General features: G+C 37.2%; 1 protein-coding gene across 4 annotated transcripts in view; it reads right to left on the bottom strand.

Annotated features, from left to right (window-relative positions):
* Positions 1-11,379: 11,379 nt before the first annotated feature.
* Positions 11,380-17,638, bottom strand: part of ntng1a (netrin g1a) — a 121,161-nt gene continuing 114,902 nt past the window's right edge. For all 4 annotated transcript variants that reach the window (XM_086151473.1, XM_086151471.1, XM_086151470.1 and 1 more), the window contains one exon: positions 11,380-13,095. In XM_086151473.1, coding sequence (XP_086007599.1) covers positions 12,851-13,095 — 245 coding nt within the window. In that variant the 3' untranslated portion in view covers positions 11,380-12,850. The remainder of the gene's footprint in view (positions 13,096-17,638) is intronic.

A 17,638-nucleotide genomic window follows, 5' to 3' on the forward strand; every position in this document is an offset into this window, starting at 1 on the left:
TTGTTTTTTGTCCTATGTCCTGGGTTGCCTAAGGTAACCTAATTTGTCTCTTTTTTTCATGAAAAGCTGGCTGACAAAAAAAGGTGCATGGGCCCGGCAGTTCATATTTCAGCAAAATGGACAGAAAAAATAACACCCTGTAATATTCCTACACTGCAACATAGAAGAGCCCAGTGGTGGCAGATATTGATTTGATTCAAATCAATTTTGGAACTCAAATGTTTTAATAAAGAGAACAGATATCAGAATCTATAACGATAACACAACACATGCTATGCGATGCTACAGGTACTCCCCTCGTCCGTGAATGCCAGTGCCTTCCGCCTGGCTGCGGGTCCCTCGACGGCGCTTCTCTTAGGCCAGTTGGGATTCTGGAGTTCTCTCTGCATCACAAGCCAATGCCCAGTGGTTTTCCTGCTGCCAAAGTCCTCCCAATGCTGACATCCAGCTCCCGGCTGTTTTCCCGTGGCCCAAACCACTGTGGACGCGGGAGTTCTCCTGCCTCCTGCCCTGCAACCTTGTCGTCAAATAACTATCTGCAGCCCTGACAGTAGTAAACTTGCCTTGTTTGAACACTCTCACTGTTTTGGTGTGAAGTCTTGTGTCCGCATGTGGGTCCGGTCAGCCAATCCATAACAAAACACAAAACCATTCACATCATCATCAATATTAGTACATGAAACGACAATCTTTTTTTGTGAGGCTTGGAATTTTTAGTCAGGGCTTGTAATTGGATCTCGTCCGTTAGGAACCAGAAGAAATGACGATGGCTTTTCTAGGATTAGATAAAGATGAGATAATTTCCCCCCGAACGGTTTCAGCTTTGTTGGTGCTCAGTGATGGCACATTTAATTTTCTGTAGTATTTAAAAAAAAACGCACTCTGTCAAATAGTTTTTTTCAAAATGTGTGTCTGTCATAAAGCATAGCATGTCAGGTTAACCTGGCATGGCACTTAGGATTTGTTGAAGCAGATTGGCCTCACACAGTGACGTCCACTCAACATATCTTTCTTGTTCTGGAAGGCTTTGAGCCCTGCTTTTTGTAAAGTAAATAAACTGTCCTTATTGTCAAAACTGACAAAGTGGACAGTTTCATAAGACATTTTCAGCTCAGAAAATGGCCTGGTTGCGGACGGCTCGATTTCAAAAAGCCTTTGGAAATGAGAAACGAAATTGAAACGAGGCGCATTTGCGAAGTGAAATGAGACCTGAACTCAGCTGCTAAAAATCAAGAAATGTAAACTAAATTTGTCACACATGGATGAAATGAGGAACATCTCCTTTCCTATATAACACTGAATAAAATGTTACTGCACCAGCATCACCATAATGAAGAGATACAGGCTTGCTCTTTTACTTTATGTTGTCTATGCTTGGCCTTTTTGTCTCTTGACGTGACATTTTACTTGCAAAGGAGAGCAAACTGGTGTCCTGGTGGTCGGAAGGTGAGAAAAAAAAGCTGTATTCAGAGGGTTGACAAAGAAACTGTCAGAACAGAAAGACAGAGGTAGTGCACATTGGGGAAACCTTGGATTATAGATGCACCGTATCGTCTATCCTGACCAAACATTCGGAGTTTAACATTAAGAAACAGTAATATATCCATGTCCAGCAAATGCGCATGGCTTTGTTAATGTCATAAGAGTTTTACTATATGGCAGTGTTGGTTTTTTATATCATGTGATACATTTCAGGCTTGCCGCTTATGAAAACCAATTTCCTCAGCTTTAGGACCTGTTCATATTCAGGACCATAATACTGCATACTCCTAATAATGATTATTCCCAGCAATTACTGTACTTTTACTCATTATAGTAACATTTAAAGTGTGACGCAGCCATTGGGGCAACTCAGAAATGAGGAAGAGGATTTTTTTTTTAAAGTGATCATACTGAAATCACAGTCAGGGTGCAGTTTCTTATATAGAAATATCCAAAGCCCAGGAATAGGTTGTCAACATCAAAAGTGCTTCACTCATGCAACAGAGGTCGATGGCGGCTCCTGACTCTCTGTGGAATGAGAGAACTATTTGACATCCATCATCCATGCAGAGCCAAGATGGGATTCACTCTTTACTATTCAAATGTTCCCTGCACGCAGTTAGAAAAGCATCACCACTGTCAAGTATTTTAAAGTACTTTGAAAAGTATGATAAAGTGGGAATCCCATTGGCTTAAGTCTCTATTAGTGCACAGTATAGTTGTTTGAACACACGTCACCTTATGGTCTCACTTTTCAATCACACCACATCCTGGGAGTTGTCTTGCTCTGCCTGTGTGACAGGCTCAGCATCGAACCGACAGAATGAACATACATTAAGTGCAATACAATGAGAAACTCTCTTGCCTCTAATAGTCAATGATTGATATCAAAATTGAACTTTATAGACATTTCAACATGCATTTCAAGCTTGTTTACATGCTGCCCTTCCAAAGGAAAAAAAAATCAGTTTATACAATATGTCAAAAAGTATATTGAACAAAAAAATCATATTGTTGTCATGAGAAAAAAAAAACAATAATTCCTCATGTAATTTCTCTCATTGGTCATACCTTATTGTGCAAAGCAAGGCTTAAGGGCATGGAAAAAAATAAATGCTAGTCTAATGTAGAAAAGAAAGAAAATGTGTTTGGGAACATGATAAAGTAATGTTGTTTTTTTGTAGATTTCTTGATCGTTTCAGGTATGTCTTTATTGTACGTTTTTTGAATTTGCTATTTTTCTTTTTAATATTGATTACTGCAGATTGAGAGGTGTTCGACAAATGCAAAATTTTCTTCACTCTGGATAGAAAGTAGGGGTAATAAGAAAATTAAAGAAAGAAAGTTACTCACGTAAGGCTGTCATTGAGAGAGTAGATAATAAACAAATACAAACAGGTAGCATTTAATTTATCACCCTTTTATTTTTCAAATATACATTCGGTCAATAAGGACCTGGTTGGAATTTTGAGGAATTGAATTGTAATTTCTGTTGCCTTTTTAACGCATTGTTATTAATGAGATGGAGAGAATTTAGTTAATGGATTAATGTGCTGCTTTTAAAACCCCTGTGACACCCTTGCCGAATGAATTCTAAATTAATGGGTTGAAAAGTGATAAATTCATAAAGTGATGAATAAACCCTACATGTAAAATCAGCAGGGGGATCATTACCTTGGGAACAACAGAGGAAACTCTTGGGTTCATCATTCTCCAAAAGAAATCTCAAGAATATAGTTACAAAAATATTAATTAGACAACAATGGATTTATGTTACCCTGTTAATGCAAGTGTAACATACAAAGGAAAAATCTGAACTTCCCGAAACGTGTATGGCTGCTAAACAAGCTTGACTATCATGCATCACTGGGTATTTGCTTTGGTGTTCATTAATGGACTTTTGCACAGTGCAGATTTTGTGAGGAAAAGGGCTCTCTAAAAAGAAAAAAAAAGGCAGGAATGAAATGCTTAGTGCCTGCTGCAGGAGAGAGAGACACTGGTCAATAAGTACTGTGTGTGGTTCAATAAGTGTATTGATCATCACACAAACAAACGCATCACAACCATAGCGGGAATAAAGTGCAGGGCTAAGGTCAATACAACTCGCTCTGCTTTACTCCTCTTAGGATCAGCTTGAGAGCACCCTGATACACGATGCACTTTAAAATAAAATGTTCATTGAACACATAGGTGGCCAAAGACATTTATGGGGAATAAAAGAAAGAAAATATAAAATGCAATATTCAATGTGCCTGAGTTACTGCTTCTTGACACAGCTGTGATCCTGTTACATTTCAAAAAAGTAACTCATTCCCCTCAATTGTACAAAGTGTAACTATATAGTAAAATACATGATGAATACAAGCAACACTGTTTAGCCAAGTGCAAGGTACCAATGAAAACTCTTAATATATGTGCGTATATAAACATATTTATATATATATATGTATATATATATATATATGTATATATATCATCAGGAAAAATTATACATAAAAATCTATCTATCTATCTATCTATCTATCTATCTATCTATCTATCTATCTATCTATCTATCTATCTATACATATATACAAACATATATACATACATACAAACTAAATATTCAAATCCAACAGAATATTCATAAATTGGAACTGGGGTAACACCAACCGCATAGGTGGGACGTAAGTAAGAGAAAGAAGAATTCTGTCGTTAGTTAGATGACGTGATGTTACATATCTCTGAGGCTGAGAGAAAGATATTTGGTGCAGACTTCAATGGACATGTTGGTGACGGCAAATAGGTGATAAAATGGGCTGATTTGGAATCCAGAATAAGAATATAGAGTGACAGATGGTAGTAGAGTTTGCAAAAAGGATTAAAAGGGCTTTAGTGAATACTTTCTTCCATAAGAAATAGGAGCATAGGGTAACAGTAACAGTAGAGATAAGAGCACACAGCTGGACTACTGTACATCTTGTATGAACAATGAAATCTGAGGAAGCTCCATGACTGCAAATTAGCCGGTAGGTGAGAGTGTGCCCAGACAGCATAGAATGACGGTTTGTAGGATGACTCTGGTGTCAAGAAAGATGAAGAGGACGATTGTGGAGAGAGGATGTGGAAGCTGAAAAGTGGAGTGTTGTTGAGCAATGGGAGTTCTGGGTGTTCGGGGGGACTTTCTTGATGAATGGACAACTACAGCTAATGGGATCAAGGAGGCGGGTCGAAGAATACTTGGTGTGGCATCTGAAAGAAAAGTTAATGAGGAGACTTGGCGGTGGAATAAGGAATTGCAGGAGTATATAGAGATAAAGAGTAAAGGAGAAGTGGGACATTGAGGGGACTGAAGAGAGTAGACAGGGGTATGAAGGCATGCCGTATAAGATGAAGGTAAAGGTGGGAAAGACCAAAAAAGGGTTGTATGTTGACTTGTATGCTTGGCACGACAGGGAGGAGGGTGAGAATGATTTATACAGGTTTGTGAAGCAGGGACATAGAAATGGGAAGGATGTGAGCCGGTTTGGGTGATTAAGCAAAGAGAGGGGGGTGCATTGACAGGTGCAAGAAGAGTGATGGGAAGGAGGAAAGAGTACTTTGAAGAGCTGAATGAGGAAAGTAAAAGAGAGGCAAGGTTAGGGGACCTCACTATTGTGGAGCATGAAGTAGCAGAGATTAGTTAAGGTGAAATGAGGAGTGCAATGAAAGGAAAGAAGAGTGGAAAGGCAGTTGGTCCCGATGATGTACCTATAGAAGTATGGAAGTGTCTGGGAGAGTTTGTGACCAGATTATTCAACAGGACGGTAGAGTGAGAGGATGCCATAGAAGAGAAGGAGATGTGTGATGGTGCCCGTGTTTAAGACTAAGGGAGATGTGCAGAATTGTGATAAATATAGAGTAATAAAATTGATGAGCCATACAATGAAGTTATGGGAAAACAGCGCCATGGTTTCATGCCCAGATAGAGTACTTCAGTTAGAAGGAAGTTGCATTGTTCCTTTGTAGATCCTGAAAAATCGTACAGCAGTGCTCCAAGAGAGGAGCTATGGGATTTCATGAGGAAGTCTGGGGTGGCACATAAGTACATCACAATGGTGCAGGACATGTATGAGAGCTCTGAGAAAGCGGTGAGGTGTACCATAGGTGTGACAGAGGAGTAGGGATGGGACAGCATCGGGGATCGGCTCCGAGTCCCCTCATGTTTCGCAGTGGTGACGGACAGTCTGACGGATGAGGTTTGACAGAGACCTCCGAGGAGACAAAGAAGATGGGGGACTTTAAATACTTATCGTCCTGCAATGGAGATTGTAGAAAAGATGTTAAGAAACGTGTTCATGCAGGTTGGAATGGGTGGAGAAAAGTGTCAGGGGTAATTTGGGATAAAAGAGTTTGGACCAGATATATACAGGACAGCGGTCAGACCAGCGATACCGTCTGGTTTAGAGTTAGTAGTACTTAGGAAAAGTCTAAGCAGGCAGAAGAGATGACTATGTTGAGGTTGTCTTTGGGACAGACTAGGATGGATAGGCTCAGGACTTAGTCACTTTCTAAACATTAAACTCATGCTTAATGTTTTGGATACGCCTCATCTAGTTTAAGTGAAAGAGGACATATTCCATTATTAATTATCATTGTTAGTAATTAATAAAATGGTAATTATTATTACTTTAACTATTAAAAATATCAAAATAATTTATGAATTATTTCTTGATAATTTATGCACAACATTCTATCTTTCTCTCTCCTTTTTCTTTTAGGAATGAGAAATACAAGAAGAATTTGAATTTTTCTCAGTATTTTGTGTATGATTTTGTTCTGATACTTTAAAACTTCTGACTGATATCAAGGTCACTTATGACTAAAATTCTTTCTGCTATTTGGATCATTCTAAAAATATCAACAGCATAATATCATATTCACACATGACAAATGGCACTATAAGTACTTTAATATTAACTGCGTTTTGACATGACCTATGAAAGCTCGAATGAACTGAATTTTCACACTGTCAATTCTATTTTGAGGAGAGAAAAAAAAGTCCATGAAAAGTTTTATGATTTATCTGTAATCTCAAAACATTGCTGAGTCCTTCACAATAATCCCAAGATGGTTGGTTACACAAAAAAAGGGCCGTTTGGAAAAAAATAAATAAAAAACAACAAAAAACCAAAAACAACACAATAAAGATTCAGGACATATTTTTTTCAAACAAGGGCACGTCACATGAATCCCAGACATTCATTGTGAGAATTGGAAGCCGCTGAATCTCAATGAATCTGCTTTTACAGCATCTGTAAGAAGTCTGTTGATAGCAGGGATTAAACAAGATAAATTCATTCTTTACCAGAATAAAACTTCAGTCATTGTTTGCTTTTTTTTTTTTCCCAGTTATTTTATCTTATTTTATTATATTTTGCTTGATCCACTCCTCCTCCTCCTCTCATCATCCCATCACCCGGGATCAATTTTGGATTTATTCGTCTGCTCTTGTCAGCAAAAAAAGGAAAAAAAAAAACCTCTTTAAATTGACTGTCTGCTACCTGCCCAGCAGCAAATAACTATCTGTTGAGGCAGCCAGATATTTGCTTCAGGAGCAAGAGATGGGTGACCATAGAATCCAAAGTATTGAATTTACTTTAGGATGACAGCCAGCAACACAACTAATGTTGGTCATTTTTCTGTTAATGATCAGAGGGGTTTGCCACTTGGGGAATAAGCTATACTGTTGTCTTGCCAAGGGTTACATTAAAAGACCATCTAAATAGATCCAACTAGATCAAACTTTTACGCACCAAAAGCAGAGCAAACAAAGTCTGAAAGAACTCCCAAATCAGCATTTTCGAAGACCTACAATTGACCAATCAAATCTCTTGAAATATATATTTTTAAACGACCAAAGACGCACCCTTATTGACTTGAAATTGGCCGTTAGAGATGTATTTTAAACCAACACCAAGTCGATAAATAAACACACAAACAAACAAACAAACAAACAAATAGATAAATAAGTAACGGCTTAACTACTTGTGATCAAAAATGTGTAATAGGTTGCACGGCACAGGTTTTTCAGGAAATGGGGATTTGCAATTTAAGGTAAAAATAAAATATTTTCATCGATTAAGAAAAGATGTTTATGTCCAGGTGTGAGAATCAGATTTCTTATACTCAAAGTTAAACACTTGAACCTGTACACATAACTCTGTCCACATTTAGCCCGCTACTTACATATTTGTGTTTCTGTTAAAAAAGATCCCTGGTTACCAAGATGTTATTGTCCTATTTTATCAATTTTTGTACTAACCATATAAATTGGTAATGGAATCTCTCAAAATATCTTTGTTTGTATAAAGAGTGTATCACTCATAGGCCACCATTGTTGTTGAAGTTGCATCATTTAGTTGGGCTCTGTCCCATTAAAAGTAAAGTACAAAACCTGAGAAGAGGATGACACTGAAGACAAAAGTCAAAATGAGCTACAAAATGAAAACGACCAAAGACGCAAAGAGGCAAGAATTGGCCAGAGTTGCTGGCATGTGTGTGGTAACTGTGTTGCTATGCCAACAGAAAGAGAGAGAGCATCTGTTATAAGGAGCTCCACTCTTTGTCATCAGCTACTCGTCATCAGCTTCCACCGTGATTGTGCTCGTGCCAGGTCTTTCGTCATCAGAGGTTACATTTGCTCACATCTTGTTCACATGTTCACATCTTCGCACGGCAACATCCTGAGTCCCTGGTGACTTTGGTGGACTCTTGCCTCTTTGCGCCTTTGTTCGCCTTCGTTGTGCAGCTCATGTTGACTTTTTTTTTCAATGTTATCCTCCCCGCTTCTGTCTCGGGTTCAAATTGGAAGGGTCGCGCAGATGACTGTGGCGTTTTTTTTCAAGCTGGCGTCACTCGTTTCCCGAGGCCCTTTTGTTTGCTTGTGAAAGAAAATTGTAAGCATGGCATTTGACTTTAGTCTCTGTTTAAAACTAGCAGCACCTGTGAGCTCTTTCAGCAGCTTGGGTCGGCTAAATGCATCCAATGCATCCTGAGAGAAGTGGTGAAAAGATATGAAGTTGTGCATGTCCACAAGCAATTTCCCGTTCTTTCTCTTCTTCTTGACCCTTGGAACGCTGTGTAGACTTACATCAATCCCTTTTGATTTCCTTGGACTGGAAATTATAGCCCAAAGCTATACGATGTGGCATCATTCCAGTGTTCAATATAGCAAAAGGTAATACTAGCGGAAAGCAAAAGTTTGCTCAATGCAACCGATTTACATCATCAACCCAGCTTGGACTGCGCTAGTACAGCAACGACAGCGTTTGTAGATTTGAATATGTGTTATAAATTGCGTTTTTTTTTAAGAAATAATTCTGTCTGATCTGATTCATATTGTCACTGCATTCGCTTGGTTGTACTTGTTAATTGCATCGAGTCATTTCTGTCACTTGAAAAATTCTAATGACTACCCTTTTTCTTGAACCAAACATCTGAGCAACCGATATATTCTTTATATTTTGACTCACCTATGAATATATTCCAATGAGCTTTTACAACATGGATAAATACAAGGATACAACACAAATACTGTTAAACACCGTTCATTTCCAAAGAATAGGTAACAGGTGAGAGGTAATCCAGTGGCAGGGGATGGTTTTTTCTTAAGTATTGTGCCGATGCTTCATTGTTGGGTCAGCTAACAGCTGCTTGAGGTGAGATATTTAGGATGAAGTCTTCTCCCAAAACGATGTCAACTCTATTTTAATTCTCGACACAGCAGGATGCATCGACACCTGGGCTGAACACATGGTTAAAATTAAGGCCCCTGTGGAGACCTTGACAATAAGTCACTTTGACTGTGTGTATGGAAGTATCCCAGTTGTAGTACCCCACAAAAAAAACAAAGTCCCAATAGTTTATTTTTTCATTTTTATTTTATGTTATTTTTTGGTATTGTATCGTCCAGTTTAGTAATATATATTATTCCAGCTTATTCTGACTCTGCCAGATAACTTACTGTGACTTTCCTTGCACTAGCTTTTCCATATATGAGGGATTTTTGCTGACTGCTAATGAATGCTATGAGTGTAAGAACAGTATAGAATTTCTCTGCAACAGAGCCTCACATAAAAGTCAACATTTAAACATTTGTTTTAGTTCTTTCAGCCTGGATATCTTCTCACATACATCTTAGTATTTTGATAATAGAAAAACATTTTACAGAGGTTAAATCTGAGAGGGTACAGTTGAAAGATATCTGTTATCTCATGATTCAACACCTAAAAGGAAGTTCATAGTTCCAAATGTCAGCATATTAAAAACAAACAAACAAAAATGCATTAGTCAACTTTGTCATTCAGTGGGATATTAATTAATATCAATTTTCTTTCCAATGGAGTCACAATTAATGGCTTCAAATTCTTTACATTACTCTGAGTCAAACTTTTGAAAAATAAAAACAAGGAGCGTGTGCGACTCCAATCGTTCGGGTTATGGATGAAGTGTCAGGTGTTTGACAAGACCTACTATATAAACTTTCAACACGGGCTCTCCGGGACATGTCAATAGTGCTAAATATTTAATTCAATGCCTCCGACAATGGTAACACTGAAACAAATCTTTACCAGATTGAGTTTAAGATAAATAGTGCGGAAATATCACCAGCGCTGATGCACACATTTTTATGCTATAATTTTGTCCGGCGTGTTCTTTTAGGGTTCTGCTATACATACTGATTAGTTTGCCAGACTTCATAAAAGGAATATAAGGTTGTCCATTATACAGACTCTAGCTTTTTAGTATATACTATTTTAACATATATTGTTTATCAAACCATATGTTTATTTCTATACCAGGCTTTATGATTGATGATAGGGGGTTTGAGTAAGATGCATGAACTGTAATATTAATAATTCAACAAGATCAGAAAATACATTAAAAGTTCTGCAGAAAGTTCACAATGTCAGGGTATGTCTCCAAACCAAAGTTGGAAATTCACGGTATATATTTGTGATAAGATATGTGATATATTATGTATGGTATTTAGTTTTCAATATAAGTGCCATTTTTCTTGTTTTTTATTGACAGTGACCTTTGAATCTGATAACCAGTTGAGTCCTTTTTCAGGATTTATCAGGTGCTTTCCAACATGTTAGGTCTAAATAAGCAGAATGTTGTCTATCAGCCAAAATTTTCATCCTTCTTAATCCTTCATAAATGCCTCAATGTTTTTATGTGACACTTACTGAAACATCGTGCTTATAAATGTTATATATATATTCATTGTTTATCTTAGTGATACTTGTTTACTAATGATATGTTCACATCAGTGTCAATAGGTAAAAAAGGGACAAAAAAAGTCAATAAGAGCTAAACCACCAGGTTGAAAGGTAGGTTGAAAACACTCCAGTTAGTTTGTTATGTATGTTTTGTTGTCTATGAATAGTATGAGAACAGGGTTAATTGGCGTTCTTAAACAGCTTACACATTTGCATAAATGTTGCTGCAAATATTCCTCATAAATGCTCAAAATCAACCATGATTATTGCATTTGATAATTATGGGCCCAATATTTTCTTAGTGGGACCTGAAGAATGGGCTCATTAAAATACAGCAACGCTAACCACAATCATAGTGTATACAATGCTAAATCTAACTTGCAATTTGAACCAGTTTCCCTTTTCGCATTCTTATCTTCCTGAAAATATCAAATTTGGTGGATGGAAAAGGTGAAACAAAGAAGTCCTGTATAAAAATAATGCATTTCGATCAAGAGTTCGATACCTTGAGTGTGAGAAAGTATGTAACAACATGAGATGATGTCATTCCTTTAAAGTAATGAGCAGTGCAGTGTATGGAAATACATATAAAAAGATGAACAGTGTAATGATAATGATTTTTTTCCTGCAATCAACGAATCAGGAAACACAGTTTACTTTTGAAAATTTTATTCACTTAAATTCTCAAGTGTTAAAGCAAGAACAAAACATTTAGAATGTCCTTTGGTGGGATTTTATTACACTTTATTAGTACTGTATGTAAACTGATATTCTTTGATGCCAGCACGTTGCCAATACAAAGGAAAATATCTGCACAAATAAAAGTAATATTAACGGATAGAATAGGTGAATGCAAGAGATGAAATGAAAGGAAAAAAGAAAAGAAAAGAATGAACAATTCTTCTGCATTTGGATGCCATAGTAGATACATTAAAGGTTGCCTTTTTTCAATCACAGTTCAGCAAAGATACAAAAGGACTACATGACTCTTTTTATTTTTTTAATTGTTATCATTATTATCATTATTTTCTCAGTTGAGAAAAGAACTTGCAAATACACTGATGGTTTTTTGCTCAGGTGAAAACTATCCTCAGACCAGGATGATGGGGGATCTAAAGATAGAAAAAAAAAAAAAAAAAAAGAATCAGACAGCTTTATTGGATTATCTTTTTTGGAGGAGAGGAAAGGAGATACAGGGAAAGGGGGGGGGGATTCTTTTTTTCTTACACATGTGCATCACTAACATCGGACAAAAGAAACCTTTCAACCAACGAGGGTTTACAGAGTAACGTTCACGAAAGCACAGGTCAGTGGCGGCATGGCGGGGTCGGAGAAAGGGGTGGATGGCGGGAGGGAGAATGAGACCGAGCTTGGAGGAGACAGAAGGCTTGAGAGGAATCGACGAGAGCAAGGTTTTCTGTGTCACGAAGCAGCAGTCTGGACACATTTCCTTCTATCCACAATGCACTGACAGCAAAGAATGCTTTCCTGTGTTTTCTCCTCTTTTTTTTTTTTTTTTTTGTTTGTTTTTTTTTGTTTATTTTTTTTTTGATACAGTCTTACATGTTAGTTCTAGCGGCCAGTTGTCATCGTTCAGCCATTCCTCTTGAGTTTCCTTCTCAGCCACAACATTAACTCAAACTAGCATCCCCGGGCGGCGGGGGTTGGGAGGGACCCGGCGGCATCCGCTTTTGGCTCGTGCAAGAGCTGATTGGTCGCGACTGTTGTTGCCGTGGCAATAAGGGAGGAAGTGAATGAGTTTCTCATCTTCGGTTATCCCTTGTTCCTTTCAGAAGGAGCTCAGGTATGGCTTCGTGGGGAAGGGACGGGGGTACTCATAGCTCTTTGCTCTTTTTAATCATATTAGGCTGACTTTTTATCTTAAATATCATCTGGAATTTTTAGAAGTATATGTTTCTTTTTTTCAATTCTATATATTCTTTGAAATTAATGAAAAGTTCTCGCGCTCACTCGTCTCTATTGTCGGTGAGAGTGTCCGTTGAAGCAAAGAAGCTCTAACAGTTCAGTCAAGAAAAAGCTCATGATTGTTCCTGTTTAATGGATTACTTGAAGTGGGGTGGCGGTAGGGGGTCGAGGTGGGGAGTTGAGGTCAAGGTTCCCTTTTAGAGCAAGGAGGCCGCTCTCAGCAGAACTGGGCCCAGAAGAAGCAGCAGCAGCAGACCGGAGGCTGGCGGCGGTCGCAGGGGAGCCTGGCCTGAATCAGTGCCCCCGCAACCCCCCAACTCTGATTCACAGCGCCGTTTCTCACACAGCAGGCCCGTGTAGGCTGAGGGACAGTTGCAGCGAACGTTGTTGACACACACCCCGCCATTCTGGCAGCGCAGGAGTTCATTATCACACACCCAGGCTGCAGTGGAAGCAATATAGAGAGAGAGTGAGAATCAAACGGATCTATCAGTGACACTTTGTTTGAAGGACACTCTGATGCATAAAAATCCTAAAGCTCTCATCATCAGACACCAGAAAATTACATTGATTTTATATAATTCAATGATATGCTCAGATGTCCTATTGAGACGGAACCTGAATGGGAGTCAAATCTCATAGTGATATATTATAATATTTTTTTTTAACAGTTTGAATGATTTTAGGTCATAAGCTAACTATATAATAAGATATCTGAAAGTGAGAAAAGTTTTAGAAATAGATTGTAAAACATCTGGATTCAGCTTAAAAAGCTTAATTCCAATTAAAAGAATTAAAGTGATTTGGAAAGTGATTTTAATTTTTTTTTTTTCAAACCTTTAAAAGTAATCTGCAAAAATTCCAAGTTCACATTGAAATATGCACCATTAAGTATCAATAAGTATTGAAGATACAAGAAACTGGAGCCCCTTTTCATAAATAACAATCTTTTTTTTTATAATGAATTCAGTGAAAAGGTGATTTTCTGGTCATCATATATTGAGTGAGAAAAAATGTCCAATTTCATCACCACCACCACAATGACACAAGTCAGAGATTTGCACAACCCTAATATCTTGTCTTTGGCTTTATTTAATCCATTGCATTGAAATATAGGGTTTTAACATGAAAGAAAAAAATGGTTGGTTTGACAGAAATATCCAATTTGACTGGTGGTCCATCCCACCGGCAGAGCTGGGAATCCAGAAACTCTTTGTTCCCTCAAAACATGCAAGGCTTCCCTCCAAACAGCACTGACTTTCCACAAACCAAACGTAAGGTGAAAATTGGTGTATATTTAGAGCTGGGACAACGAGACCGCTCTATTCCCGGCGGAGGCAAGCTGTCAGGCAAGCTGGAAGCAAACAAAGCAGTGCCGCACAAACTAATAAACCAACAGAGACAAATAAACAGTGATAAACACAGGGGCCAGTTCTGCCCATTTCAGTCCTTTATGGGAGTGGAAAACAACGTGGTGAGCAATCTATGAACTCCACAGGACATAAATATCTGGCTTCTGACGTAATTCTCAGCATTGGATGCATGTTGTCTCCTAGGAATAGTCAAATAGGGCTTGGAGAAACATTGACTGAGAAATCGTATTCGTGCCAGGTCCGTTCGGTGGGAGAAAATGGAACTGCCGTTTGGTGAGTTTTTCTTCCAAATAAGACATCTGAACTGCCTCTTTGTATTCTTTCAGTTGACATATCAATTTTATGACTCCGACGTGGTGTTTTGGTTCGGACAATGTCCTTTTCATGATACTGGCGACAGCGAAAAATGGACGATTACAGCATCGGTGGACAAAAATTCTTCAAATGACATGGAAGAATATTTAAGTGTATTAATGAAAGAATCGTGTTTTTTCCCCGAGAGGACTTCATATGATCAAGAGAATGGCCAGAGTCTGTTAATTAGACGGTGACCTTTGTTTGTGGATTTGAAAAGAGCCGAACAAAATATTCATTCAAAGTTGGTTTGCTTTCTGGCAATCGTTAGAAAATAAAAAGTAAGGTGCAAGAACCTGTGCCTGAACATGTTCCAAAGTAAAAGGTAAAAAGTAAGTGGAGGATGAGTGCCACTACACGTGGGCCTTGTATCTTGTCATGAAAAAAAAACTACTTAAAAAAAAAAAAAAGCTGAAAAAATTGAAATTCGCTCCTTTTGTTGGTATAAATCCACCGAGTTGATGGTTAATCTGCAATTATAGCTCGACCGTATTTTGTTCAAGTCAGAAGTGAGACAACTGACAAACCGCTCTTTTGGAAAATACATGAAGACACCGCAACCTCTTGACCCTCGGCAACATGGTACTGTCAATGTCAAGGAACGTCTGTGAGGATGAGACGGTGGCGGCTGCATAAATTTTAATATTTTACAAAGCACATAGATCCTTGGGCAACATTGGACACATATAACACCATAACATTCAAGAGGCAGTTAATTTTTTTATTTATTTTTTTTTTGGTTGTAAGTGGCTTGTAGTTATAAAAATGTTTTACTTTTGAATAAAGTTATGGTTGAGTTGACTTTAGAGAAAAAAATTAATACTGATTTGAGTAAACTTAATGCAAACTGGTAGTAGAATGTAAGAGTTGGAGAAGACCTTATGCATAGTTTTGCTAAATTATCAATTGTTGACAATTATCATCATGTTGTCAGTTAATGTTTGGTTCTAACCACTTCCTTATTCCATATAAGGCTGTAAACAGTTGCGTGGAGTCATTTCAACACATACGGACCTTTTATAATATCGTTCACAGTTAGCCTGTGGCAAATTAACACATAGATTTTAAGGGTTTACTGGATTCTTTTTGAATTGCAGTGATTATTGTATACTTAGATGAATTGAAAGCAAACCTGGATGAAATTTGCACAAGCAGAATGTAGCTTATTTGTGGGAAACCTCATTCCGGCCCATTGAAGTGCTTTTTTTTGGGTGGTATGTGCTGAAATCAAATGCCACTGGAGGCCAAAACAAACGCTTTAGAAAAACATCGCTTTTTCAAGGAGTGCGGCACTAATTAGATATCTACAAATCAAAGTAGTGACAAAGAACAGGTTTTAGCGCCCCATGTTGAATGCAGGAAATCTCTGTGATGTGAGAGCAGCGCGCCCTCATTCCCTGTCAGTCTATCAAATCAGCTATTAGTCCCCATGCAAACACAGCCGGTCAATGACGAGATTTGTTGCATTTGCTTTTGATGCGAGCGATCGTATTTTGAGGGGACGGATGAACTCGCTGTGCCCATCTGGGAGTGTAATGTGTTTGACGGGAGATTTTGAGTTTTAATTGCATTCTTTAGTCAGGATTTTTGTGCACGGCGGTAAAAACCATGAAAATAGAGAAGTGATGAAAGGTCAGGCCCGAGAAGCTTTCAAACTATTTCGATCAGGGAACAAATCTATGTTATTTGAAGTGTTTGAAAGTAAGTGCAAAACATTTCAGCAGATGTCATGGAAAGGAAAAAAAACAGCTACATATGTAAGGATATAAATTATGTAAATTATGACAGTATGGAAGCAAGAATAATAATAAAAAAAAAAAAATATATATATATATATATATATATATATATAATTGCATTAATTAATTGCATTACACCTATATATATATATATATATATATATATACACACACACACAATAATTCTAATTCTTATAATTATTCTTCTTAGTGTGTAACAATTATTATATTTTTTTAAATACTGTTACTTTGGTCATAATTAGAAATTTTACTAAGTAGTAATAATAAGTGAAATAAGTCTATTTTCAAAATAATGAAGAATCTATTCTTGCGGCAAGATTCAAGAATGGTATAAATCAAATGGTCCTGTATTTAGAATGTATGTATGCAAGATGTTCTTATGAGTCTTCACACTCCAGTTGCGTTACTCAAACACAATGAAAACATTGCAACTCATCTGTCAAACTCTGCCACCGCACCATAGAATCAAATGTTTAGTACATGTGTTGTTCATAAAGATGACACCAAATAAATCCCCATGGTGCTATTTTTTTCTCTCTGGTTGGATTTGATTGGATTTAAAACGACTGTAATACAGTGTCATTTACTCTATTATCACAGCATTTTATTTAATGTATTATCGTATAACATCTATTTTTTAAAGTGTCCATGGGTTTCTCAGTCATGGCAAATTTCACTTCCTCACTTGCAGACATTTCACCCCCTTCTTCAGGTCTTCAAGTGAAAACATTCAAGTCCGTTTGCCACAACAAGTATCTTTTGAATTATTTTGTTTTTTTGGACAATTATTGCATAATGTGATACATAATGCTCTGCCCTCTGCTGGTTTGGAGTGCGGTCTGCATGCTTTATCACTGACAAACTATACCATTGTACGGTAATGGTGTTACATTTTGTTAAAAAATAATTAATAATGTCATCATTATTATAAGTATTATTATTGTTATTATGATAAATTGGAGCAGAATGTGGGGCTCGCTCAGTGATATGTTATTATTCCTACTACATTGAGAGGCTAAGAAACTGACCGCAACCAGTTATTTCGAATGAATTGAAACTCAGCCATCTGTAGTTTCCTACTTTACAATTCAAAGCGTACTTAATTGAAATTTGATGAGTGCTAAATATGTAAATTACAAATGTAAGTGTGTGAGATTAAATTACTGATCAAATCTAAGATCCCGTCACCTGTTAAGACTTACATGAATGCTTTTAATGTGCGCAGCATTTAGGACATAAATGTTACAGCCTCATATTATTTAATGTGCCCTTTTTACAATTAATTGCATTACACCTATTGGTATTTTTTAGATAATTTAAAAAAAATAGAATGTACAGTTTTATCACTGAAAACAATATTATGGTAATACAGATGCTTTAAGAAAATACAAATACCTGTAGTTTGATGTAACAGGTGAGCAATGAAATTTGCTTATGAAAGAACTTTGAAAATGCCTTATAATATAGTCATGATAAAATGAATAAATAGTTAATAATA

The sequence above is a fragment of the Fistularia commersonii genome, chromosome 8 (assembly GCF_037954325.1).
Source record: "Fistularia commersonii isolate RoL2024-O1a breed Wild chromosome 8, RoL_Fcom_v1.0, whole genome shotgun sequence".
Taxonomy (NCBI): Eukaryota; Metazoa; Chordata; class Actinopteri; order Syngnathiformes; family Fistulariidae; genus Fistularia; species Fistularia commersonii.